General features: G+C 43.8%; 2 protein-coding genes across 2 annotated transcripts; one reads left to right on the top strand and one right to left on the bottom strand.

Annotated features, from left to right (window-relative positions):
• Positions 1-14,034: 14,034 nt before the first annotated feature.
• Positions 14,035-15,959, top strand: SCRG1 (stimulator of chondrogenesis 1; the record flags this gene model as incomplete). The annotated part of the gene is made up of 2 exons (XM_081998702.1): positions 14,035-14,397; positions 15,905-15,959. Exons 1-2 carry the CDS (start codon positions 14,162-14,164, stop codon positions 15,957-15,959), a joined length of 291 nt encoding a protein of 96 aa, XP_081854828.1. The 5' UTR covers positions 14,035-14,161.
• A 3,066-nt stretch (positions 15,960-19,025) lies between these two features.
• Positions 19,026-26,347, bottom strand: SAP30 (Sin3A associated protein 30; the record flags this gene model as incomplete). Its single annotated transcript, XM_081999724.1, has 4 exons — positions 19,026-19,768; positions 21,782-21,880; positions 24,512-24,634; positions 26,033-26,347. 4 exons carry the CDS (start codon positions 26,345-26,347, stop codon positions 19,646-19,648), a joined length of 660 nt encoding a protein of 219 aa, XP_081855850.1. The 3' UTR covers positions 19,026-19,645.
• Between the last annotated feature and the right edge of the window lie 682 nt (positions 26,348-27,029).

Below are 27,029 nucleotides of genomic sequence, written 5' to 3'. Positions count from 1 at the left end.
AACTATAGCCTACTGCTTAGGGCATTGTCTTAAGCTGCAGAGAAAGGAATTGCCTCTCTTATCTTGGTAAAATTGGCTAACCACTGAACTACTGTATGGTTCCCTTCCTAGTTCAAGGAAAGAGAAGAGCAGATTCTTGCTTTCCAAGCAAGGTAGTCTAGGCATCTGCCTACAGAAAATACTGGGCTACCAAGGCTCTTAAATACCCTGGCATGTTTAATTCATAATGTCTGACATGATGGATACAGCCACAGACTTCAGGAGGTCTTCCTGATTTGTATGGTCCTTCTCCACTTGTCTTCTTTCTCTGACTTTTAATCTTGTCCAGGAAAGACTTCTCCATCCATCTGGCAACAACATTACCCATTATGGGTTAATCTTTCTGCACAAAGACTTTGTGTTAAAAAACTTATTTGTTAGGGAAAGTCGTCAAGGAAAGAAATTCCTAGCAGATCCTACCTCCCCCTCCCACACAAGTATTGCATACTTCTAATTACAATAATAGGCCAAAAGCAGATCTTCCAGGGAGCTGGTACAGGGAAACTTTATCCCCCTCCTCTATTAGCCACCCTGAGCAAACCAAGCCTTGGGATTTAAATTTAAGAGGAATCGCAGCAACAGAGCTGCCGGTGCCAAAACAACCTATAAATGACAGGCACTTTCTTCAAGGCACAAACTGGGAAAATAAAAGCCTGAAGCAATATGTGATGCCTACCAAAGTGACCTTTTTAAGAAAAAACATTTCCTACCTAGTGATTAAATGTGACCAGTCAGGGATAAGTTGTGGTCATGGAAAAGCTGATTTATTCCACTTCAGAATTCACCTTTGCTATGCTGCTATGGTGTGCTGTCAACAGCATTCCTACTTTTACAATTTAAATGCTTTGGGGGTGGTGGTGTCTGAGCTTTACATGTGATAGGACAGTGATAGAAATGGAATAGTAAAAAAAGATAAGAAAAGGGAGCAAAATCAGCTATGCTTAGGTTTAATTTTCACATTAAATTAGGCTCATTGTCAAGTAATATGAGAGAAGAAATGGATCTTTACCCAAAGGGAGAGCTCACCAAGTCATAAATTACATATGATGTACAATGGAGAAGGCAAGCAAAGAAAAGGACGTTACAGTAAACGCTGCAGGAGTATTCAAACCAAGAGCGTCTTCATGCTTTTCAGCAAATCCAGCTTTGTAGTGTACCATTAACAATGAATTACATTCCCACTGGATAACCAAAAGCCCTCAAGAACTGGCAGAATGAGGACTAGGAGATAAGCAAGCCTTCCCTATATTTATTCAGTTGGTGAGAAAGCAAACCCAAGATATGCAACGTAAACAGCTTTCAAGCATGAACTCTTTGTGATGAATTTGTAAATGGTGAATATTCACCACCTAGAAGTCAAGTTGCTGCTTCGCATGCCAGTGATTTTCAAGCACAGATTTGTCAAACTGTAACAAACTCCCTTAGTGACTCTACTTTATCACATTTCAGGCTATAAAAATGGTCTCTGAACTGTGTATGCTAACGTGCTGGTACTGACAAAAGCCGTCTGGTAAATCTGACTCAGAATTAACGAAGTTCAACACTGAAAAACAGCATTGGCAAGAGGGGTTAAACGTAATTACAACTCAAGGAATCACTATTACTTGGGTTGTGAATCCCAGGGAGACAGTCCCGTTACAGGACAACAGAACAGACAAAAGCATGTGGGCAACAGGGAACTGGTTAACCTTCTGAACTGCTTAACCAGCTCTCTCTCCTTAGACAGCATGCTTCAAGAAATGTGAAGAATGCTCACATTTTTGTTGTCACTCTACCAGACAGAAAAGCTCGTCTGCAGTTGCTTCTGAACTATTAAAAAAGAAACCATAAACCAAAAACCCCCACAAAATATTAATCATTTCATGGGAACTCTGCTGCAAATGTATGTCATACAGGCAATTAAACTTTTATGCTGTGATATATAAACAAAAGCCCAGATGGAACAGTTTCTACAGTTTACTCCCATAGAGCTGAGTATCTTGCAAATATGGTGATGAAATTTTTTAAGGAGAAATACATCCTGATTAATTTGGTGGTGACAGGCATGGGGCAATACACAGAAAGTATTCATTCTATATAAACATTTACATAAATATACACAACATTCTCAGGTCAAACTATTTTTGTATTTTCCATATGTTGGGTGTATCTTAAGCTTAATGAGTGCTAAGGTTGTTGAAGACAGAAGACAGCAGTAAATTGCTTCATATTTTTGCTTTATGCAGAATTGTCCTTTTTCTTGGGCTACTCACTGTGAAAACATGTTGAACTCTACTAGGTCCAAACTGAAGAGTTGCATAATGTTTACCTGACACTCAACTGCCAGGTCTTGCTAATACAATCAAGGGTCTGTGCAAAGATTATAAAGTAATAATTCAGTTCTGGATAATCTGAACATGAAGCTTTTAGTCTCCATTGAAGCAGGGACGGCCTGGAAAATATTTTTGACTATTCTGTGGATGAATTTCTAATCATTCCAGTGACCAAGGAAGACTGCATAAGAAGTAGAGGAACCTATAGATACACATAGATTAGATATCTTGTAAAAGATATGCTGTAAAGACGTGTATTCTTATCAAACCTTGGAAATCTGAGATAATACTGTAAGACTTGACATACTCAATTTAAATGTGAAGTTAAAAGCTCTGGAAACTGTTTACAATGATGACAATAAACACACAACAATGAAGTAGTCACCTAAGTACCTTTGAAAGAGTTACTGAAATTGTTCCTCATGGAAACCAAAAGTACAAATAATACTCTTTATTCACTTAAGGGTCACCAAAAAAGGCATGTGAAGACATCAGTACACAACTTGTTTTTTCAATTTACCTAGGGTCTATGAATATTGAGGAAATAAAATAGTACCAGAAAAGTAATGCTCTTGACCACAGTGACCTGGGGGAACAATGTCAAAGGCATTCATTGTAAGTTGCATATCTCAGCAAGAGAACAATCATCATGTCCTCTCAGCTTCTGTTCAGCAATAAAGATTGATAAGCTGAATTTCACATTTCCACAAATAACATTCCTTTGTGGATTTTTTGGGGTTATGATGATAGTAAACTACAAGAGTAAATTGCCTTCTTTTGTAGTTAAAGCTGATTAAAAATGAGCTGCACTGACATATGTTACAAATAAGACCATATTATTTGTCTCTGGTGAGTGTTAAGTCTAGTATTCTTCAAAAATAGGTTTCAGCTGTGATTTGTAGTTTTGCTACCCAAAAGTCTGGGGAGCATTCTTTCTCAATGTCAGTTGTGACTGTCATCTGTAGCTCATACACATAAGACACTGATGTTTTGACCTGTTGTTTTGAGTCCAAAATAAAAGCTTGGATTCAAAAGTGATTTTAGTACAATTCCTCTTTATTCATTATGGTAGAGAAGCCCAGACAGTATTTAGCCTCAGGCCTCCACCATACTTAAGACAAGCCCTTCCAGCAGTAAAGCATACTGTCTCACTTCACATAGAGAAGTCCCCAGATGGAACTGTGGAAATGTTCCTCCCTGCATCTCCATCCTCTAAAACAGAGCCACATCTGCCTAAGAGCCAAGGTTCTATCTTTTCTAGGTATATTTCGGAGGGCTGCAGAATGCTGTATCTGCCAACGGCAGTAATGTTTGGATGAAACATCTAGATGTCTTGTGTGGGGCTTCATTTGGGGTACATACATAAGTGTGGCTAACAAGTCTCCAAAGTCTTCATCTCGCCAGATATGAAATAATCTAAGCACACAGCTATGAGCACCGTTAGCTCCATTAACACAAGTGAATTTGCTAGCCATTTTGTATTATCCCTAAAGCCGATAACATTTGCTATCAGCAGCTGTAGGAATCATGAGGACCTGGTACAGACAGCAGCAGTTCTGCTCAGGAGCTACAACACCTTACAGATACAAAACCTTTGTAAGTTAATTCGACGTTACCCAAGGACCGTGTAATAGATGCTTAAGGTAAGAGTTCCTTTGATAAGAGAGTCTGGATGGACATCTTTGCAAAAATGGGATGAGTACTTAAGAACTGTAACCATTATTCTATGTTAGTTATTAGAAAAACAAATCCTTCCCCTCTCAATAAGATCTAAAATTACCTCATTATTACCTATCAACAAATGAAGAGGTTCTGGTGAGACTCAAAGGTAAAAGTCCTTTCAGCTTTTATATGCCCAAAACTATTTCTGGCAGGCAAAGCAGGAGGAAGAACGCCACTGTGAGGTGAACTGTGACTAAGTGGATAAGGGTGATTCAGCTTCTATCACAGTACTTCAGTTTCCAGAAAGTTTTTGGCAAAAATCCCTCATCAGAGGCTCTCAAGGAAACTAAACTGTCTATTCATACTTGAAGTTCAGAAAACAAATGTTAGCATACGCAGTCACTTGCCACAGCACGAGGAGGTTGTTGTTCTCCCAGGGCACCTGGGCTGTGACCTGACAAAGAGTGATAGGGACCGAAAAGGAGTCTGCAAACAAAAGATCTGCTTTGTCAAACCACAGTTACGTGAACTCATTCGAGATGGTGCCCTCAGTGCAGGAGATTACAGCTCTGGAGCCTATGCTGAAGTGCTAACTGACTTTCATTTGAGCATGGGGCTGAAACCACAGAGCAGTTGAATCTGGAAGGCACCTCTGGAGATCATCTAGTCCAACTCCCCTGCTCAAGCAGAGTCAGCTATAGCAGATTGCCCAGGACTGTGCTCAGCTGGGTTTTTAATATCTCTCAGGAGATCTCCACAGCCTCTGTGGGCAAAGTGACCTTCCTCATTTGCCAGGCTGAGACACCAGACTTTATACATACACACTTACAGCATTAACTCATTTGGCCTGTCTGGAATCGACAGTTCATAGCATCAGCGGGTTCTGAATATACTGCACCCTCTCTGCCTTAATAGAAAAGCAGCAACAGCCTGAGCATGCCAATAGACCATTGATTTGAGGAAATACAAGATGCCTTTGGTGACCCAGTGCTTTGTGTCGCATATTTCAATCGAGCACAGATTGCAGCCTGCAGGAAAAGCTGAGAAAACCGGCAGCAAAACCAGGACGCCAAAACTCAGAGAGAGAGGGAACAGGGAGGTTCTGGGACTCCAGACTCTCCAGAGAACAGCCACTGGAAGTAAAGTGGCACCCAACAATAAAGGCAAGAGAGAGAAGGAATGTTGCAAGAACTGCTGTACCCCCTGACTTCTTCAGAACAATGAACAGTGTTCCAGAAAACTCAGGCTAATGCAGGTACAAGGTACAAAGCAAATTACCAGCTGCAGGAATTGCGAAGGCAAATGCAGAGTGTCTGACAGTGTGGACATTTTTTACGATCTCTCTTCAACAGAGCAAAGGGCACAAAACTAAGGTTACGTGAAGTAAAAAGCACAAACTTTTGACTGACATTATAGACATTGAGCGATGGAAAGGGTGACATCAGGGGTGAAGTGCAAGTTATGTTTGTGTCACATGTGAATATTTGCAAAGTGAGGATATAAGATTTTTATCTTTGCTCAAAAATCCATTGTACTGAAGACTGACTCCAAGCACCCTACCTACTGTGAGCCTGTAACAAATGATGACAGCAGCTAACGTCTTAGCTGTGCTGTCATTACTACTGGCATTAAGTCTCTGAGGTCTTTATGCATCCCTACAATACTTACATTCCTTTACAATCTTTGAGTATAAGTTTTGGGTTGCATCACCTGGCAAAATCAGGTTTTCAGGTTCCTTATAGATCTTCTCATATAAACTGTATGTATTAATGACTCATAGGTTGTGGTATCTTTTAAGAAGATTTCACACGGGTGGAGAAATCAGTATTTCTCACCGTTGGCTTGCAAAGAGCTGAATGTTGATATCAAGGATACAGAAAGATGTAAATTGATTTTTGTTTACAGAAAAGAGCTAAACCTTTTTGTTAAACCTGTGTGGCTCACGTTAAAAATGCAAAGCACATTTAGAATGCTGAGTACTTAAAAAAAAAAAAATCAAAAAGTCAGATTATTTTTCCAGGGCGCATTACAGAAATTTAGTCTAGAGTAATGCTGTATGTCAGAGGCAGCCACGTTTTTGCAGCTGAATTTCAGCGCTGCCTTTTCTTTCTTCCTTCTCACCCTACCGGGGGCCATTCTCCTTTGAAAACTACTTCTCTTCTATGGATTGCTGCTGCTACCTTGTCACCAGCCCCTCCTGCTGCCATCTGCCACTGCCTCCTCATGGGCCATCGCTTCTTGCTGGCTCCAACAGCTCCAGCCTGAGGGGAGAGAAAAAAAAAACAAAAGCCAGAGCAGTTCTACCCTGCATCTTACCTCCGACATTGCCATACCTCTTCAGGCAGGAACAGGTACATGTCTACACCTAAAGCAGGGTCTCTGAATGTCAGGAGCTGAACGTGATCCATGACGACCATCTCTACACAAGATGAAGGAGGGGCGAAAAAACAAGATTTCCTTTCCAGCTTCCAGCTGCCGTGGTGGAGAACAAAAAGCCTCGGCGGCTTTCAATACCCCCCGTCACGGCTGGCACCCCGCCAGCCTGTGCCAGGCACCGGCTGCCGAGCCCGCTGGGGACACGCTGCTGGGGCAAAACGGCGCAAGGAAACTGAAGATAAAGAAAGGGCCACCAGGGCTGGAGACGGGGAGGGGGACGGAGACAGAGTCAGGACAGAGACAGATAGGGGTATGGGTTAGGGGCAAAGCGGAGAGAGGGGAAAGGAGGGAAGATGTGGAAGTCCTGCTTCACACGTTGCTTCCTCCCGTTGCAGGCTACCCTGCCCTTCAGTGCATTTTCCTATAAACTACCTCACTTTTCACACCTCAAGGAGTTGTTCCCACCTCCTCTTGGGCTGCATTTCCCTACTGAAATTCCCTAAAATGTTTGCTTCCTCCAAATCCCAATTTGCTTCCCAGTCTCTACTCTGAAGTAGCATCATGAGGGAGAATATTTCCTCCTGTTTTCAGTAACTAAAAACATCATACGTGGAGCTATGGAGGGAGAGGGGAGAAAAAAAATCAGCAAAACACCAGCTTTGTTGGAACTGTCTTTTCTCAAAATGCAGCTGGATGTTTCCTGAAGGAAACTATCCCTCACACACTTCACTTTATAAACAAAACTATCCGTTCACTGGACTGCTGTCCAAACCAGGGCTCTCAAAATGTGTTCTGGAAACACAGATCCTCCCTGGGAAACACAAGAGAACTTAAATGGGCAGCAAGGGAATAATCCTAATACCCTTTTATTACACCTTCTGATAAAACCTTCAAATTATTCATACCAAAATTTATTTGCAATTAACTAGAAAGGCACTGAAATTCAGAGCATCAGCACTCTCATTCTCTCCTCCGAGTTTTATCCCTGCTTACAGCCAGTGCCCCGCTGATTTCCACCAGCAGCGGGCTCACCGCCTCCTCCCGCCGCAGAGCGCTGCCCTGGAACGCTGCGTCCTCCCGGAGGCGTTAGGATAATCTCATTTAAGGCATGGGCTGCCGTGGCCAGGATCCGCACCAGGAAAGAAATTCTGTAGAAAAGCAGAGGCAGCGCCAGGCATTTTGTCACCCCGAAAAGCCAAGGATGTCCTGTTCTGACAGCAGCTGCCTCCAGCTACCTCCTCCCTCCCCTTTGAAGTTGCCATGCCCATAAGAGCAGTGGCAAAAAACATCCTGCCTGATGTTTTTAGTCGGCATTAGAGGCAACGGTAACACTCATGCAACCTGCTCTCTGCTGCCCGTTTCCAGCAGAGAGGGGGAACACCCTGCTGGGTGGGACCACCACGAGTAGGTAGGCTCAGCTCCAAGAGTCTTGCTTCTAAGCATCCGTGCCCTTTGCCTACTCTCCTTGCTGAGGCAGCAGACGATGGGACATGCACTTCTTACAGAAGCCCTAGTTTGCTTCTGGCATATGATAAATCAAACTGAACAAGCACCAAGACATCAAATTGCAAACCGAGTCAGCGAGCAGAGGCACCTTTTGTACTCCTAACAAACCTCTGTACTGGAAGGAGGCCAACAGAGAGAGAAAACAACACTCTTACAAAGCAACATCAGAATCAAAACGATGCAGACTAGGAAACGTAATAATTACAGCTCAACAGCTAAGGTGCAATCATACTTCTCTATTCACATCACAAAATAGATCCTGGATGGCCATAACAGAATGAGGGCCAAACTGCAACAGAAATATGAGGACACACGCTTCATCTCCAAGAGTATTTTCTCATTAATATATAATACTTCAATTCCACTTAAGAACCTCGTTATGTGTTTTTATGATACTAGATCATTTCAACAGCTGTATTAGTCTAAAAGGATTTCCCCTGAAATACTGTTCAATGTAATGCTTTACCTCTTGATCAAATGTTTGGTCAGTAACAAGCAATGCTTGACATCACAGATGTTAAAATAATTACAGTTCTTTTATTATTTCAGTTTCAACAAACTGAAATAAACCCAAAGTCAGGAATTAAAGCATTGCATGAGACTGTTGGCGAGGTCTGTGCTTCCTGCCCAACGCAAAACAAGGCATCTGCCCAGCAACCACGTTCTTCTGCCTGTGCGGCCCTGGGCCCCCACTCCTTCCCGCTCCCCACCGCCTGCTCGCACTTCACAGCAAGACACAGTTAGTCCATGGGGTGTTTCCTCTTCCCCTCTTCTGGATGTTATGCTTTGCTCTCTGAGGAGACACCTTCTCGTTGGATCCTGGATGAACTAGTCGTTTCCTGCTGGAAAGGACGCGTTCATTCCCCCGCCCCAGTCTGGGTTGGCAGTGACTGAAAGAGGTAGTCCTTGACGCCCACCCTCTGGCCCCTCGCTGGAGGGGTGAGCGCGTCAGTCACGGGCAAAAGTCAGGACAAACAAAGGGCTGTTTGTACAGCATCTCCCGTCAGCCCTCCCTCTCCTCATCCCCGCTGGCTCTCGCTCTCCCTGGGTACATCTGAAAAGATACAGCTGCCAAGAAAGTGGAAGGGAGTGAAGCAGAAGAGGAAGGTATGTCTTGCTCCTGAAATTATCCTTGTGTACTTGTTTTGCTGGTGCTAGTTACAGGGTACAGAATTAGAAATATATATGGGAACATGCAGGAGAAGATTTGGGAGATGCAGATACATGTAGGCAAGAGATGCTATTCAAATTAGATGCATGGATATGATCCAGCTAAAGATAATTCTTTCACTAACTTGCTCTTCTTCAAAGTTGGATGCTACATATTAACATCTGAGGTCATTAAACATACTAAATTGCCTTCCACTACTCAATATTATTGCAAAATTGGTGAATACGGAGAGGGGTGTGTTCACAATGAATTACTGTCCTTAAGAAAACTAAATGAGTTTTAAAGAGAACTCAGTTTCTGGAAAGAATCATGGTATTGATAGTAATTACAAAGCAGTAATTCACTGAATTCATCCTCAGTGGACTAGCTGCTGTCCTTACAAGGCACCAACTGTTCAAGCAAAATAGATTAGAAGGATATACTTTTAAATGGAAAAAAAATCTTCATAATAATATCAATTATGCAGTTCTTGTGTTTCTTAGGAATGCACTAGAAAGTGCATTTCTTAGGAATGCACTAGGTCCAAAGAAGGGCAACGAAGCTGGTGAGGGGTCTGGAGCACAAGTCTTACGAGGAGCGGCTGAGGGAACTGGGGTTGTTCAGTCTGGAGAAGAGGAGGCTGAGGGGAGACCTTATCGCTCTCTACAACTACCTGAAAGGGGGTTGTGGCGACAAGGGTGTTGGTCTCTTCTCCCAAGTAACTAGTGATAGGACAAGAGGAAATGGCCTCAAGTTGCACGAGGGGGGGGTTAGATTGGATATTAGGAAAAATTTCTTTACGGAGAGAGTGGTCAGGCATTGGAACAGGCTGCCCAGGGAGGTGGTGGGGTCACCATCACTGGAAGTGTTCAAAAAATGTGTAGACGTGGCACTTCAGGACATGGTTTAGTGGGCATGGCGGTGTTGGGTTGATAGTTGGACCTGATGATCTTAAAGGTCTTTTCCAACATTCATGATTCTGTGATTCTGTAATAGACCTGACTATTACTTACTTACACATCTAAATATTAAATGCTTAGCTCAGCATTTTGCAGATGTTTCTGAAATGGAAACTTGACAAATAAATAAACAATAAAAGACATTTTATTTTGAATAGGTATTTTTAGCTCTTGAACTCAATACACATTAAGAAACAAATATATATTAAATCTGCTTCACTTTAATTGCAACTTGTTAAACCAACACATACCACTGGACAGGTGGGAAAAGATCATACACCAAAAGTGTACCAATTCATGTATTCCTTTTTTTTTTTTTTTTTAATGTTAGGCAGCTAGAGATGCAGACTGCTTAATAACTCTGAAGGGCATATTTTATAGTTGATAGACCAAATTTAATCTTCTCCCAAACATGTAAGATCTCTAGAGGTGCTGAAATACACATTTGGTGCCATTTCTCAGCTTTCCCTATTTCTAACACCTGAGCGCCTACTAATATCATGTGACCTTTAAAGGGCATCACTTCTGATGAAATATTACCCTGTTCTTCTCAGCCAAGGAGGCCAAAACTTGGGTTTTTCCTCTTTGGTCTTTTCTGACTACCTCCGCACCTAGCAGGTCCAAAGACTGTATGGTGCCGAATTGCCTGGCAGGACAATTCAAACACCCTCAGCTGAATGAGCAGCAAGAGCACCAATTCCTGACTCACGGCGCATATTCCTAAACTAACCCTCTTCCTTTACACAAAACTCCAAATTATTTCAACGCACTTGTTATCCCAGCTGCACTTGTTCTCAAACTTTACTTACACCGTGTCAAAGTCACCAAAGTAATTCACTGAAAAGAACTTACGCAAATGCAGGGAGCTCATTTTAAATATTTTTAGATGGCTTTACTCCTGCTAGAATTTCAAATTATATAATCTTGATAGAGCAACCTGGTCAGGCTTAGCATGATTGGTATTGCTACTTTTTCAGAAGGTTTTATAAAATAAAGAAATGTAAGAGGGTGCTTGCTGGCAACGAGTCTTTGAGTTACCTTAGTGATTGGATTTATTCATCGCATTTCCCTGGTTTGTTTTATGAGAAAAGACTGTTTCCCTGGTATGCAAAAGCAGATAAGGTCTTTGACACGTATTTTGTAATAAATATGCACATGCTAGCTCTGTTATGTACCTAGGCAATCAGTGACATTCCATCATCTCTGCAACCTTATTCAGCAAAAGAAGCTGCAGCAGTTTGTCAGAAAAAGATGCTGCATCTGAAAGGTCTGCTGGAAAGGTCTGCCGAGTTCATCAGCATCGATCCTGTGCAGGGAGCTGATGAAACACCTCAGGCCCTTGGCAATCCTTCATCTGCAAATAGGGACCTTTCTCTCACAGGAAAGGAATAATCTTTTGAAGAAACGTCTTTTGACTAAAAGTATCCTTTCGGTGACAATCTGCAAAAAAACCCGGAGGAAATACTTAAGCAGAAATAAAATTGTAATAAAATAAATACGATGTTTTTGTCTGAATAATATTAACGCCGAGCATTGGTAAGATGCATAACTGACCTGATAGTGAAGCCGTCTGGCTGTAGCTCACCAGCATATTGGCTTTGGTGATGCTGATGTTGGCAGTTATCCATACAAGCCCTCTCGACGATGCACTACAGCAATATCCTGCTCTATTCCAAGGCAAGTAATGACTTACCTTAAACTGTAGGTTGCGATTTTTGAATCCAGCAGTTTGAGAGTCCATAGAAAATCTGCCTGTTTTCAGGACAGAATGAGTTCCTAGGAACTGAGCAGACAGGCAGTGGGCAACAGATTCCAGCGAGCATCCCAGCTGAACTCCAGGTAGGGAAATTCCAAATTATTAGGAATAAAAAACCCAAACGTGCACAAGAGCAAGATATGATGAATGCCTCATCCTCAGGGGAAGAACTCACAGAAGAATCCAATCACAGGAAACAAAGGCAGAAACCCCCCGCTTCCTAAATGTCTCTTTCATGGAAATTTTCTTCCATTAAATACTTAAATAATTAAGCTCAATTATTTGAACAGAAGAACGTTAAATTGTACTCCTTAACATTGACATTTATCGAGGTACAGCATAACCAAACTTGTTCTCTTTAAGCATTAGGCTTCTCTGAGCAGAAGCCTCCTATAAACTGCAGTGTTTATACTCCTACAACATAAAACCATTACTATAATAATTCAGATTCTTTACTCAAGTCTACAAAACAACATCAGGCAAAGTTAGAACAATGTTTACTTTATTTGAGAAGTAATTTTGAGGTCTAAAACTAATAAAGACAGTATGTTATTCAATAGTGCACTCTAAGGTAATTAAAAAATAGATCCCCAAGGCTCTATTACTAGTACTTTATAGGAGTCTCCTACTCAAAAGTTGACATACAAGTTCATGGAAACTAAAAGGAATCACTCAATGAATTTTGCTTCTATGACAGAAGTTCAAAAATATACAAGAACTTATTTTCACTTCAGTCATGTTCTTTAATATATTAAATTTGCATTTTAATATTTTATTTGGCCACTGACATTCAAGAAACAAGTTTGCACCAAATCTTATAGAAAAATATAATCGAAGAGCATTGAGGTATAGTATTTTATCCCTAATATGAATGCAAATTCGCAGATTTTCTTAGACGGAGTCTCTGGTGTGTCATTCATTGGCTGAAGAAATGGAAGATCAGCAAGACAGCTATGGTGGTGATGTAACTACCCAGGAAAAATTACTACAAAAACCAGTAAATTTATACATTTAATAGCTTTTTTTTTTTTTCCAAAGGTGACCTCAAGAGTTTTACAAAATAACCCAAGTGGGACTATTGTCTTAGTGACTTCTACAGCTGGCATGCTTTATTTTTTATTTTTCTTATCTAGATGATAGCTCTGCCATCTTAACATGGCATTTGACAGTCTTTGATCAGACGTTGCTTTATTCCCAGTTATTTTTGGGTGAGTCTAGAGCACTCTATTCCGCAGCCCAGCAAGAAAGACTAGAACCAGGCTGTAATGCTGTAGTGCCAGGGGATCGACTCCGAAGTGCCAAGAGAACGAAGGACAGCAAAGTCTTCCTTGAGGCTAACACAAGTACGGTGAGAAGCACTCAGGGAGAGCTCGCTGGCCAGAGCCGACCGTTGCTTTAGGTTAGTTTTCAGAGCAGAATTCCTATTTAAATTCGGTAAGGTATCAAACCCCTTTCATGCAAGCATGAGGAAAGGTAAAAAACCCCACTCTCTCTCTTAATACCGATAAAGCCCAGGTAGAAGCACTGCTCAAAATGCTATTTTAAAAGTGAAAGCAAGTTCAAGGGTCTGATCCAAAGCCTTCTGGCACGATCAGCCTCTGCGCGAGGCAGCGCAGGACGGAAAGCCTCGCCACCGCCAGCAGGGCTGGCAAGGGGTCATTCACCCCCCCTTTTAAAAAGCAGCACCAACTAAACCATAACGACCTCCCGTAGCACGACTCAGCTAAGAAGTTTGCAGTACTAAAAAAAAAAAAAAAAAAAATTACACCCCCCCTGCCCCAAGATCGTCAGCCACGCGCTGTCACACCAGCGCCTGCAGCCAGCACCGCGGCGGCCGGCCGCACCGCGGAGCGCGCCAGCCTCCTTCGCTGGTTATTGCTTCGCTTTCTCGAGCGGTCCGTAACAGAGGGTACCATCAGCAGGCAGTTTTCCCACAACTTTGACGGGGAAAGATACTATTAATTCTGTGTGAGCGACTCTTGTTCCGGCAGGCGAAGTGGCCAGGGAGGCAAGGAGACACAGGCAGAGCCTTTCCCCCGGTTCGGGAGCGATCGATACATTCACTTACACCACCGGGAGAACACGGCCAGCTCAGAGCAATTTTCTCAAGGTGAGAGGCCACAGAAACAACAAAATTGCCAGCAACAGAAGCCTCAATTCCCGATGAAAGGATTCCCAGGGCTCTACAGAAAGTAATGAATATCAATTCTGCTGCAATATTATTTACCTCCTAGGAGAAAACACTCTCCAGCACTCAGGCTCAAACCTCCAAAAGCTGACAGGAAAGAAAAGACAAATGCAAGGCAGGAAGCAAATTGGGGAGAGAGATCTGCTCAGCAGCTGCACCCGTGTCACGCACCTCATTTCTCTTTAGCACCCTGCTGCAGGAGGCTTCGCGGAAATGAAGATGGTCTCGGCTCTGCTTCTGCTGAGCACCCTCCTGGGTACGCCCGCGGTGCCTTCCCGGCGTCCCTCTTGTTACAAGAGGGCCCTCAAAGACCACGACTGTCACAACATCCCCGAGGGCGCGGCGAACCTCCGACAGATCGATGAGGGTCTGCAAGATCACTTTTGGGAAGGGAAGGGCTGCGAGGTGATCTGTTACTGCAACTTGAACGAATTGCTCTGCTGCCCAAAGTAAGCCCATACCCATTTCATACAAAATTGTACAGTTCTACATCATCACCCATTATATTTCCATCGTATTACAGTTCCCGCTGCAGGGATAAGCTATCATTTTACAGAAATGCGTCACTTCAGAGGGTTTGAAATTACATCAGGATATAGCCAATTACCTGACACGCTGCCAGGTTTCAGTTCTTTGTTTTTCAGGGGCTCACCTAGGACATGCTTAGCGTATTTTGTAAACCCGCATGTCGTATTGTAGGGCACTTTAGCATTTAAATCACCACACTTTCGACTCTTTCGTTTGACCTAAAGTAGGTATGAGAACTACATCAAATCCTTATTCGCGGTGCTTTGCAATGAAGATGTTCTCAGGACCATAAACAAAACCATTCGGTTTCTGTTCCACGGTAGAGAACCGTATTGCTATTCTAAGGCATATGCAGGTACATCAGCTGAATAAATGATTCTGTAAAGACAGCTGTTTAAAGTAGGAAAGCAAACCGGGGAAACATTCACAAACGCCTGCAAGGGAGGGAAAAGATTTAGCCCAAGAACGCTGACACTTCTCTGGCTTTCTGGCACTGCTGACAAGTTCTCACTGAACGTGGGGGTTTTTGTTGTTGTTTTACAGACATAATGTACATCCCAACAAAATTAATACTGAGTTAATAAACAGCACCAGTCCATACTGGTTTGAAGTAATAAAATGTATAAGAGGTGTTATTTCATTCAGCTTTCCAGCAACATCTTTACTTCAGGAAATTTAGATTAAAAAGATCAACACTTCAAAACTTACTAATACTTCAGGGACACTAAAATGTGATGGCATTATATAGACAAGCAAAAATTACCTTTTATATGTGCTCCTGTTACCAGTGAAGTTTCTCAAGTCCCCTAAAATCCAAGAAAAGGCACTTTTCCAGCACTCCCGCGGGCGACTAGATTTGAACCAAGTGGGAGTAACTTCTAAAGCTAAAAAACTCACGTTTAAACTGAGAGCAGGGTTTAGGTAAGTTTTTCATATTTCACTCTCCCTAAAACCGGATATGGTATCCTCACCCTGAAGCACACATTGGGCTTCCAGCTTCAACCTCTGAGCTTTGAGCAGCCTAATAAAGCCTCTTACTTTAACACAAATACAGAAGGAGGTCTTCCTTCAAGCATCTTGCTTTGCAGGTCTGCTCTCAGGACAAATTGCACTAAATTGTCTGCGTGCACATGCCGAAGTTCTTTATTTGTGTAATATTAGGTATTTGGTAAGTTTACTTTCTCAAAGCTAAAATACCAGGGCAGAGCCCTAGCATTCTGGTCAGCTTCCAAACCAGGCCTGCAGAGGTGGAAATGCAGCATCTTCATCCAGACCTGCAGCTGCATTTGCATTGCTGGAAGGGCATCCCATGAACACAGTAATCCCACATATATAAGCTAAAAAAATCCACAACTGGAAATACATGTCACGTTGAAGTTCTGATAAACCACTGATCTAATTATTTAAATATCTGATAATATCTTTCAGGGATATTTTCTTTGGACCAAAGATATCTTTTGTGATCCCTTGCAACAGTCAGTGATGGACATCCAAGTCTGCTGGTGAAGACAACAGCCATCATCCTACAATCACGTAATAATGCTTTCAAGGAGAAAAACAAAACCACTACCAAAAACCCCTTTCCTTTCTAACCACAGGACAGTGCCTCTTTTTACGCTGTAGAAAAATTTCCTTCCTGTACCTTTTTGGAATCTCAAGTATGTAAGATGTTCTCCTCTCAAATTTGGTAGCTGGCTTAATTTCCATAATGGTGTTGAAGACGGTACAAGCTCTTAAAGCATCCGCCAGCAAAAAGCCTAACTCTTGTTACTCGGCACAACATTCTCAACTAGGTTGTACAAAGAAACTACAAGCCTGAGCCTTCACGTCATTAGGAATGTGACTCTGGTAGCAAACCACAGCAGTGCAGCCTCCTATTGCTTTATTGCCATATTGCCACCACAGTGTTGTTTTAAGCTGAAGCTACTCAGTCCTTGGTACTTCTGCAGACAGGCTCCCATGTTCTATTTAGGTATCTTAAAACACATGCACATACAAAGGCAAACTTTCACCATTCATGTTTGAAAAGTCCCCGGGGGTAAAAAAAAAAAAAAAAGTAGTCAAAACTCAAATTAATAGTACTAAAGCACACTTAGGTCTTAATTACATCTAACTGGTCACCTGCATTACCTATGCAATCTGTAAAACCTTAAATTGCTTAATCTTAACATTGAATATTTAAAATACTACAACAGTTACAGTAGCGTGTGTGTATACACACACGTACAGAAAAACGACTAAAGAAGATGGGACTAACGCAAGGTCTGCTAAGGCAACATAAAAATCCACACTTAAGCAGCTTTTTTAATCAAGCCTTGTTTGAAATACAGTACCCCAGGATTAAGTGAAAATGCTGGCTTTTTATTTTTAGGCTAGCCCTGTAAGGAAATAGCTAGGGAATTGAAGACCAAGAGGTATCTCAACATTTTAGAGGTAATCATCTTAACGTTTAAGAGGTACCATGATCTAGGCTGTAGATATACAGTCACCTCTCAACACCTGCCAATACTGATTGCAGTACAAGAGAAAAACAGCCAAAAGTTTATGTCCCTTTGTAACTTTAGGGAAAGCCACCTGAACAAGCCTGGCTTATTGCCTTATATATAAAAACTCTTTTGCTATCAAGTCGGTCACATGGAAGGTGTGTAAGTACTGAAGTAACTATTTGGTCTTCTACTCAAAAAGTGTACTGTTCATCTAGTAATCTTACACCATTACACCACAAAAACTGCTACCAGCAGTTTACCAGCCTTATTTCACATCCAGTATGAAATAATCACAATGACTGTTTTTCTTCCTCTGTTCGTAAACGAGAGTTGGCTAGTGGGAGTGGGGGGTGATTATACATAGCTAATAATAAACGTTTCAAGTAAATCTGTGTGTACTATTTTTGCCAAGTAATTCTTAGGCTACTGGCTGTTAAACAAACAGTTTATGTCACCAGGCTTTTTAAGCCTGTTTTGTGTCATTATTCCTGAGTCATTTGGGCTTCCTACCAAGTCACCAATTAAGGGTAAAAAAAACCCCTCATAAGTCTGGCAACCCACAGTCAAAAATATCCCAAGTCAGTGCTCTGCTAAGAAAACATATGGTATCTGCTCTTGTGCAAATTCCTCTATAAGCTTCTAGCAGTAGTAAGGGCACGTAACTTCTGTTGGTTGTGCCATCTAGTTTCTACATGAATCACGTTGCATATGCCCAGCGTTCACAGCTTTCCAAAGCAGCAGTAGCAAAAAATTTAAGGTGGATGCAAATCTGGGTAGTAAAGTTAGCAGGTGATTTTCAGTTACTTTCCTGCCACCAATCCAGGCTAAGGAAAATCCATAATCCACTGGAGGAAAATTTTGCCACTTTCTCTATGTAGCGGGATAGGGTCACTTAGGCTACTACTTTAAGACTAACTTCCCATAGAAACTTGCTTTTGTTTCTTTCCCCACTCTTTTTCCCTACCAAAGCTTCTTCTACAGGTCCTGCCAGCCCTAGGTGAGAATATTCACCCCTGCCATGCACTCTGAGAAAAACACCTTTCTCTTTCAGATGCCCTATCCACAGCCAGGCTCCCTGGCTGCTTCTCCAGCTAGTACTTTCAAGCTGACGAGCTGAGTTGATGCAAACAACTTCACAGTCAGTGCAGTGAAATGGGCACGAGAACATCTCTTCAGAAGAATATCCATTTTAGCTGCAACTAGCTAGATATCGCTAACCATCTTGAACTTAGGCCAACACCGCAGAACTTTATTGTGGTAATATGTAAGACACTGCAAGTGAAAGAAATCCAGCCACTGAGAGCTACTGGGAAGGCAGCCAGTTTGAGGTTAGGGTTTATCATCATTCACTTCTATGCAAGTATCACAGGTTAAAAAAAGCAAAGCAGAGCATCACAGTTGCAGTGATACCAGCATAGTAGTAGTTTTTAAAAAAAAAAAAAACAACCTCACAAGACTAACATGGAGCAGATTAGACCGCAGAAATACTGCTTTCTCATTTTCCCAGATTAAGAAGCAGCTTTTAAACATCAGATAAGGTTAAGAGATGCAACAAATGCTAACTAAACAAGCTGAAGTCGTGACCTCCTCTGCTCTAAGAGAACCGTTCTCCCTCCTCTTTTTCTTCAGCCTATGAGCACAGCTTAAAGCTGAAAGAAATCATATTCCATACACCACACACTTAGGCTGGCACAATAGTCAAATGACAACACAAAAAGTCATTCACAACATTGTCTTCAATATCAGACTTTAAGATATTCGATTAAAAGCAAAAGTATTGCTCGATATTTTTCTCGTTACCATAACTTTTGGTTTGGTTTTATGCTTTTAAACAGGCCCGAGCTAATGCATGCAGTAAAAACAGTATGCCTATTAGATACCATACTGACGCTGCACAGGCTCCATCTTCCATTCTCCAATTACGTTCTTAGCCGCAGTCTGTGTAGATGAATGGAGAAAGTCAGCAGCTAAAGGATTTCCTACAAAGTGGAAGCATTTCTCAGAAGAGTAAGCTGCAGCAGTCTTTTCATCTGTACTTACAGCTTTGACATTTGAGAGCTGCATTTTTTTTTTTTTTCTCCATTTTAATATAGGAGAAGGAAGGCGTTGATGCTTGGAAGCACATATCCCAGCAATGATAAGACGAATAAACGAATCAGAAAAGCCCCCATCCGTTCTTGTTTCCAAAGGGGAAAAATGAAAATGTTATTCAGCCATTTCTGCCCAGCTGACAACTGGAACTGTCATTTAAGACCTTTTACCTCAGGAAAAAGAACCAATTGCCAAGTCTGCTACAGCTTTGTTTTTTTTTTTTTTTTTTTAGAAAGGCATTGCATCATGAGAACTTGAAGCACATTCATAAATATATCCTTGGCACAGTTTAATTGAAAATATTTTAATATTACATATTAGTCAAAGCTTAACTATTAGGTACAAGTAACTCACTAAATAGACACACCCACTTGAGCAACCATATCAGTGATATTTATTTAAAATACTTTTGCTGAGGAAATTTGTTTCATAAGAGATGGTTTTCAAACAAATCAGCAAGGTTATGAAAAATAAAAGAGACAAACTCTCTGGGGAGAAAAAGTTACAAAGAAAGCTTTTGCATATCAACAAAAACCCTCAGTCTTTTGATTTGTAGCCTGAGTCCCAGTCCCAACCTTTCAACCTTTTCCGTCTAATGAACCCCACTATCCATCTTTAGATCTGGTTTGTTCTTGTCGTTCTTCACTGAGTAGATGAAATATGTTAAGGTGTCCTTTTCATTCACTGGAATTGTCCTAAAATGGCAGCCAATTATCTATAAAGGAAGAATGCAAGGAAATTAAATAACCACTCTTCTATGCAGAAACTGAAGGTTCAGATTTAAATCAACTACATTAAACTTTAAAAGCTTGATCAAGAAGCTTAAAAAAAGGAAAAGAAAAGCTACCTCTCTTCAAAAGTCTTTAATAGCCATAAAAAAGGTAAACAGGAACCATTTTACTCACAACTATGAACTAAATATAGCAGATTGTACCCTAATTTCCAAAGTAAAAAGCCCAGAAAAGTTTCAGAAAAAAAAAGTTCTCAAAACAAGCATAGGGTATCATTACATCTGTGTAGTTAAAGCTCGACTATGAGGCAAGTAATGACTACAGAGTATCAACAGAGCTACAGCACAGAAATGGAGGCTACTGCTCATTATTCAGGCTGAGGGGGTGTGTGTCTATCACATCATGTATAGAAACATCTAAGACAATACAAGAATCTTTAAGAATTGTAATTGAACATTCAGCTCTTCAAAACAGAGCTATCATTGAAAATTCACCACGCTGTAACCACTAAAACATGACAATCTCTAAACAGTTTTTGAATCACTTTTGTCATACCAAAAGCCTTTTCCTTCATCAAAATGAACACCAGCTTTAAAAGAAAGCATGCAAAATGTTATGCCTACCTGAGTCTGTTCTCTGGCTTTTTGCAGAATATTTTGGTAGATTAAAATTAGCAAGTGAGAAACATGGGACTGCTCATTTAACTACCACAGGATATAAGTATAAATGTTTAGCCCAATTAGCAAGTCAGACAGCTTTCTAATCCCCATCCCCCCAAAACTGACAGAGAAACAGTTTGACAGAGTCCTTTGAAGTGGACTTTAAGTAACAGCTAGAGGAGTGTCTTTTGTGCATGAGGACAGGCTACAAGCAATCACATGCACTGTAAACTAAGGAATTTCTGCAGCTACATCCCACAAATACCTGCAGGTCAGTCAAACAAAGCACGTGACAGGGGAAGCTTTGCCTGTTCGCATCAAGTGGGATAAGGAGCGTAAGCTACACCTCTTGAGATGTACCTAAAGCAGACCCCTAGAAATGCCAGCTCTGCAGAACAAAAACTGCTCGTGCTTTTTCAATTCACAGTCCTAACTCAAGAGCTAGCTGTACCTCAACTCACATAGAAGAAAAAAGATGACTGATTTTACATTCTTACTCGTAGTGGCAGCAATACTATTCTTTTTACAGCTCAGCCTTGAGATCTCCCACACATTTAAGAACCTTGCCTTTAATCCACACAGATTAAGGGACAGACCAACAAAATGTCTGCACCAAATTAAAACTGGGTGTATCCCTGCACAAAAGTGAAAAAACAGTAGTTATACCTCCCTCATAAGAGATCACCAGTTCTCCCATGCATGTAACTGCATCTTTGCAGGGCAGAATAATTCCATTAAAGTTACACTCACATGCAGCTGTACTCAGGCACAGCTTCAGCGCTTTTAGAAATATTGATACGAATCATGAAATTAGTTTATTTCTTAAGTTCTGTTTTTCTGATCCCAGTAGTTTTAATTAACATAATTATCGATAGAAGCCCATTTTTCAGGTTTCCATACTTTACATACACAGGAACACCTATGTTTTTATCAACTAGCTTTGTAAAGCAGTCTGAACGTTGTTAGAACTTCACTGCCACCTCTCAGTTTCTAGTTCTTTGCAGCAGGACAGTTCAGGTCAAGGTTGCATAGACTATAAATCCATGATTTTATGATATTCAGGGACACACAGATCATCTTACTGTTTCAACTCAGTACTTCATGTTTTTAAGCAGCACGCACTGCTTTCGGAAGTTGAGTCCCTCCTCTGGAAAGAACTTTTACTTTTGATTTACTTGGCTCAGAATCTGTGGCCAATGAAGGAAGCCAGATAAGCAGTTTCCTTTTGTTCTCCTAAAATCCAGATTATGTATGCTCTTTATGCAAGGATCACATTGTATAGAAAACCACATGCCATAGCAAGTTGCATTTTCTATTATGGAAAACACTCATACGTACTTCAACAAGCTGTGCTTTGTTAAGTCCTGGTCTGGTCTGTAGCTTGAAGTGTCTTTTGTACCTTCGAAGTGTGTTTACTTGTAACTGATATAAATCAACCTAGAAGAAAAAGGGGACAAGAGGAAGAAAACAATCTAATGTAACTGAAAAGAATTCAGTCATTAATAGTTTGCCTCTCAAAAACATTTTTGAAACTCACAGATACATAAGTGTAAACCATCAGCTCAGCAGGCCTCATTTTGACAAAAAATAAACTCCACCCTGCACCTTCCAGCAGAAAGGAAAACAGCACAGCTCGACTTAATAGCACTTTATTGTTACTGAGCATGGCTCTGCCACCCTTGAGCTGTGGACAATATTTGGAACTCATTATTGTACTTTAATCAGTTCTGGGATTTTTGTTTGTTCCCCAGTTCAAGCATAGTAACACAAAGCCCAGTAGAACTTTCATATAACATCTATGAAGATGCAGATTCAAAGGAGGCCCCTATATCGTGATTTTGTCCACAAAATTTTACACAAGTTGCATGCAAGATACAGCACATCTGCACCATGCGATAGCAAGTATTAGAATTGGAGAAAAAGTCTAGAGCACAAAGTTTTCTTGGCTTGAGGTGAGAGGAAAAAAAAAACCAACAACCAGCTGCTCTTGCTCTCCAAACACAGCCCTGCTACATAAGCACAATGCAAGAGTTATGTGCATGGGCATAGTTGTCCAAAACTATTTTTCAGCGAGTTGACAGTTCAGAGAATTGCACAAGGTCCTCCTAGGGATATAAATACACAACCTTAACCCAGTACTCCCTCAGTTTTGAATCCCACGAACTCCGATCAACAGTCACTTCTCCCAGCAACTGCTTACCCTCCCACCCTCCTTGACAAGGTAAGAGAGCTTAATCAGATGACTGAGTGGGCAAGCAAGCTGAGAAAGCAGGCTGAATGAGAAATTCTGCTAGGTCAGTTGCAATTACAGTAGTATTCTCCAAACCCACTGCATTAAAGAGTGGTTAAAGCATTCACTTTTGCTTTAAATTAATTTAGCAGCCTCACTACAGAATGCTTAAACAACAGGGCTACTGCAAACTTGGTAACTTGGCCAGACTTGATGTGATGCTGCCTTGCATGATAGAGGATGGGTATTGTTTAGTATTCTGAAGTTTACATGGCACAAATTCCACTTCCAAAGTCACAGTGGGGAACCCACACCCTAGAGCATCACACAGAGGCATAGCAGCAGCTTTCTGCCAAGTCCCAGAAGCGGGCAGTGCTGCGGAAGACTCTTCCCCTCCTATCGGAATCACTTCTAACAGGTAATCACAGTCATGACCGAGATGGAAACAGGAGTGCCTTACAAGTCTTCACAAGAATGATACTTTTTTTTTCCTAAGTAAACTGGATAGCAATTGCAAATAAAGAAGGTCAAGGGCCAACAGACATCTAAAGTATACAGTTATCACATGGGATGAACATACTGCCGTTGTCCAAACAGCCAGCTGAAACTCAAAAATACTTCCCAGGCAGTTTTCATTCCTGCGGTAGTACAGTTTAAAAAAAGCTTGCTTTCTTATTCTAGAGATATCCATCGGTTGTGACATATTTTATAATTCTTGCAAACCTGTTTTCTCGTGCAAGAGCGCTGCGATTAGCACTGTGCCACACAACTACCTGAAGTCACACAGAACATGAGCTTTACACAAAACTTTCAAAGAAGCAATCCCACATATTTAACAGACAACACAGCCCAGCATCAAACTACTCCCAATCCCCTAAAATCCTCTTAGTCAGAGCCTTCAGACTGGAGCCACGTGCCTTTAGGCACAAAGTTTCATCACTTATACTGCTGATACCTTCAGATGCTGACCATAAGGATGCCATTAAATTAACACTTACAAAGAAATTTCTGAAGAATGCTTTTTAAAAAAAAAAAACACAACCCTTAGAAGGGACCAGATAGGCATGACAGCCTCTGCTCAAAATTAGTACACTGAACAGCACCTGCTAAGCCAGGCTGTAGCAGAAATAATCCAGAGCACATGTAGGAAAAAGAACCTTAGGTGCAGCCTCTCCCACTGTATTATGCAAAAGGTTTGAAAGCTGCTGTTCACTTTTATAATGGGTGAGGTGTCACTGGTCTGCGACCAAGAAAACAGGTCAGAAAAGCACCATCCTTCTCCATTCCTTTCTAGCACAGGTCCCCGAACGTCTCTTCCCCCAACAAGGGGCAAAACCAAAAATCAAACTTTCCTAGTTACACTACGGCAGCAAAATAACCGCAAGAGCCATCTGCAACACATTTAGCACAGAAGGAAAGGATCGGAGGGACAGGGCAGCAAAGCATTTATATCCCAAATCCTATGTGCAATTCCCTTCAAGTTGTCAACTCTGCAGAAGACAGACTTTGCCGATATGTAACAAAGCACCACTTTGGAGAAGAAGCATGAAGAAGGAGGAACTTGAAAACAGCAATTTCTGAGAGAACTAGCAGACACTTAAAAATAAGCTACAGAATATTGTTTGTTCTACTTCGCACAGTTAATACAGAAAATATACTCCAGAATTCAGTTAGTTTTTGTTATACTAAAAACTGAGTGAATCAGGAATCTTCCCTTTCCCACACACCCCAAAATAAGCAGAGTTGTAAGGGTAGAAAAGTGGTATTGGTGCTGACTCGGTAGTAGTGAAAAACAAGCTTAACACAAAAATTAGGAAAAAAGGCAACTATTTAGCTACCTCTGGCGTGTCAATGTCTTGCACTGGTGAGTCACCGTCATCATCGCTGCCTTTCCTCTTTCTTCTATTTCTCACACTCTGAATTAAGTTTTTGTGAAAGTCACAAATATACAGATGTCTTGCCTAAAAAGAATAGTACAGCGTCTTTCAATCAAACCCACGTAAAAATCTCCCAGACTTATGATATAAATGCATGTACAGACACAACCCTTCAGCAACCACAGTCACGTTAACTGACTCGAGGAAGCTTTTCTGCTGGATTCTTCTAAATAAATGTGTTATGCTACGGATCGCTGCCACCGGCTTGGCCCAGAGGATGCTGAAGGGCTGCAATCGACTGATTTTGCAGTAACAGGCTGCAGACACACGCGAGTATGACGCTCCCGCTGGCCACTCACCGCAATTCGGGGATCGGGAAGCACAGAACAAAACCCAAGCTTTCGGTTGTTCTTTGGAGAGCAAAAAGCCGGCTCTCATTTCCCATCCGTAGCCCCCCATCCTTGTTTTACTTCCACTACCTAGGCGAGGTCAAGCAACACACACTAATTTTTTTTCTGTCTTTCTTTTTTTAAAGTTTCCCTTTGTACGGATCTGCACGCTTTGGGAGACCTCTGGGGCGCATACCAACCCCGATTTTCAGAGCTGCGCGCTTTTACGGCAATGAAAGCACGGGGCTGCGTCCACAGACCACCTCTGCAGGGCGAGCAGCCCCGGGCCGGGGCAGCGGGTCGGGGAGGGGCGTGTGCGTGTGTCCCTCGGGGCCTACGAAGCCGGGGCCGAGGCGCGGAGCAGTCACGCCGGCTGCCGCGCGTTTTAAGCTGCTTTGGCCCCGCGCCGGGGAAACACTCCTACAGTGCCGGGCAAGGGCAAACACCGCTCCGAACCGTCCCGCTGCCGGCCCCTGCGCCAGGGGGTCCGCTCCCCCGGCCCGGCCACGCTGCCGGCGCCCGGTGGGTGCCGAGCGAAAGAGGCAGCAGCAAAGGGGGACGCGCCGCACGGCGAGGCCAGGCGGAGCGGCCCGGCGCTCGCAGACCGGGAGCCACGCGGGCTCCGCTGCGGGGAGGAGCGGCGCGTCCCGCACACACACGCGCTTCCTCCCCCCCCGCAGCTACACGGTGTGTGTGGGGGAGGGACACGACGACACACGCAGCCGGTGCCCGCGGCTCTCGGGGGTGGGAGGGGACCGCAGCGGCGGGCGGGAGGGGCGGCAGCGCCCCCCCCGCCCGCAGAGGGAGGGCACTTTCAGGCCGTGCTCCCGCAGCGGCCAGCCAAACTCCACCGTGCTACGGAAACGGGGCAAAGGGGGAAACTACACTTCCCCGCCGCCAAAAGAAACGCCTGAACTTTCTTAAAAGCCCCCAAACCAACCAAGCCGTTAGAGCAACCGGCCCGCGTGGAGCGGGGCTGGGGCCGGACCCACCGCCGCTGCCCGGGCAGGCAGCGCCAGGATCCGCCGGCCGCGGCTTTTGTCCACCCGCCCCGCCGGCGGCGGCGGTCGCGCGTGTCTCTCCCCGGACTTACGCTCTTGTCCAGCTCGATCTTCACCTTCTTCTGCGAGATGCTCTTCTGGATCCGCTTGCTGAAGCTGGCGTTGCCGGCGGCGCGGCCGCACCGCTCCCCCTCCTCCCGCAGGCAGCACAGCTGCCCGGCCCCGGGGCCGCCTGCACCCCCGGCGCCCGCCGAGCCCGCGGCGGCGGCCGGAGCCAGCCCCGGCGGCGCTGGCGGCGGCGGCGGCACCTCCGCGGCGGAGCCCGCATTGCTCACCACCGCGGCGGTCGCGGCGGCGGCGGGGTCCGCCCCGCGCTGGGTCACCTCCTCGGGGGCGAAGCCGTTCATGGCCGGCGCCACCTCCGCAGCCGGTGGGAAGCCCGGGGGACAGCGGCGGGATCCCGCCCCGCACCAAACTTCCCCGGCGAGACGCCGCGGCCCGGCGGGGCGCTCCCTCGCTCCCTACCTGCCTCCCCTCAGCGGCGGCACCGGGGCGCACGCCCGCCCTCAAGGTCGGCCAGCCCGCACACCGCGGGAAGGACTCTCCCCGCCGGCTGCCGCTGCCCGAGCCCCGCGGCTACCGGAGCGGCGGCGCCCCGCGGGTCGCCCCACTTCCTCCTTCCCCCTCTGTCATGTGGAGACTCTTCAGCTGTTTCCTATGTAACAACAGCAGCAACCTGCCCGCCGCTCCGCGCATGCCCGCTCCCCCGCCGCGGGGCGCCACGGGAAATGCAGTTCTTTCCGTGGCTGTCCCCTCCGCGGCTGGGCCTGCGGGAGAACTACAACTCCCGAGGTGCAGCGCGGCGGCGGGAAGGCGGGCGGGGGGCTCGGCGTGCGGGGGGCTCGGCGTGCGGCTTTGCGGCGCTCAGGCCGGCGATGCCGTCCCGCCGTGGCGGCGGGGGGAGCCGCTAGTCTCGTCTGTCGCGGCAGCGGCGAAGGGCCGCCCAGCGCTGCGCTGCCTTTCCCCCGCCGGCAGCAGGCTGGACCCGCCGTGCGGGCGCGGCGGTAGCGGCTCAGCCCACTTTTAAAA

The sequence above is a fragment of the Phaethon aethereus genome (genome assembly GCF_964289735.1).
Source record: "Phaethon aethereus genome assembly, chromosome: 4".
NCBI lineage: Eukaryota > Metazoa > Chordata > Aves > Phaethontiformes > Phaethontidae > Phaethon > Phaethon aethereus.
Note: the sequence above shows the minus strand (reverse complement) of the source record. Positions and strands in the feature narration are given on the sequence as shown.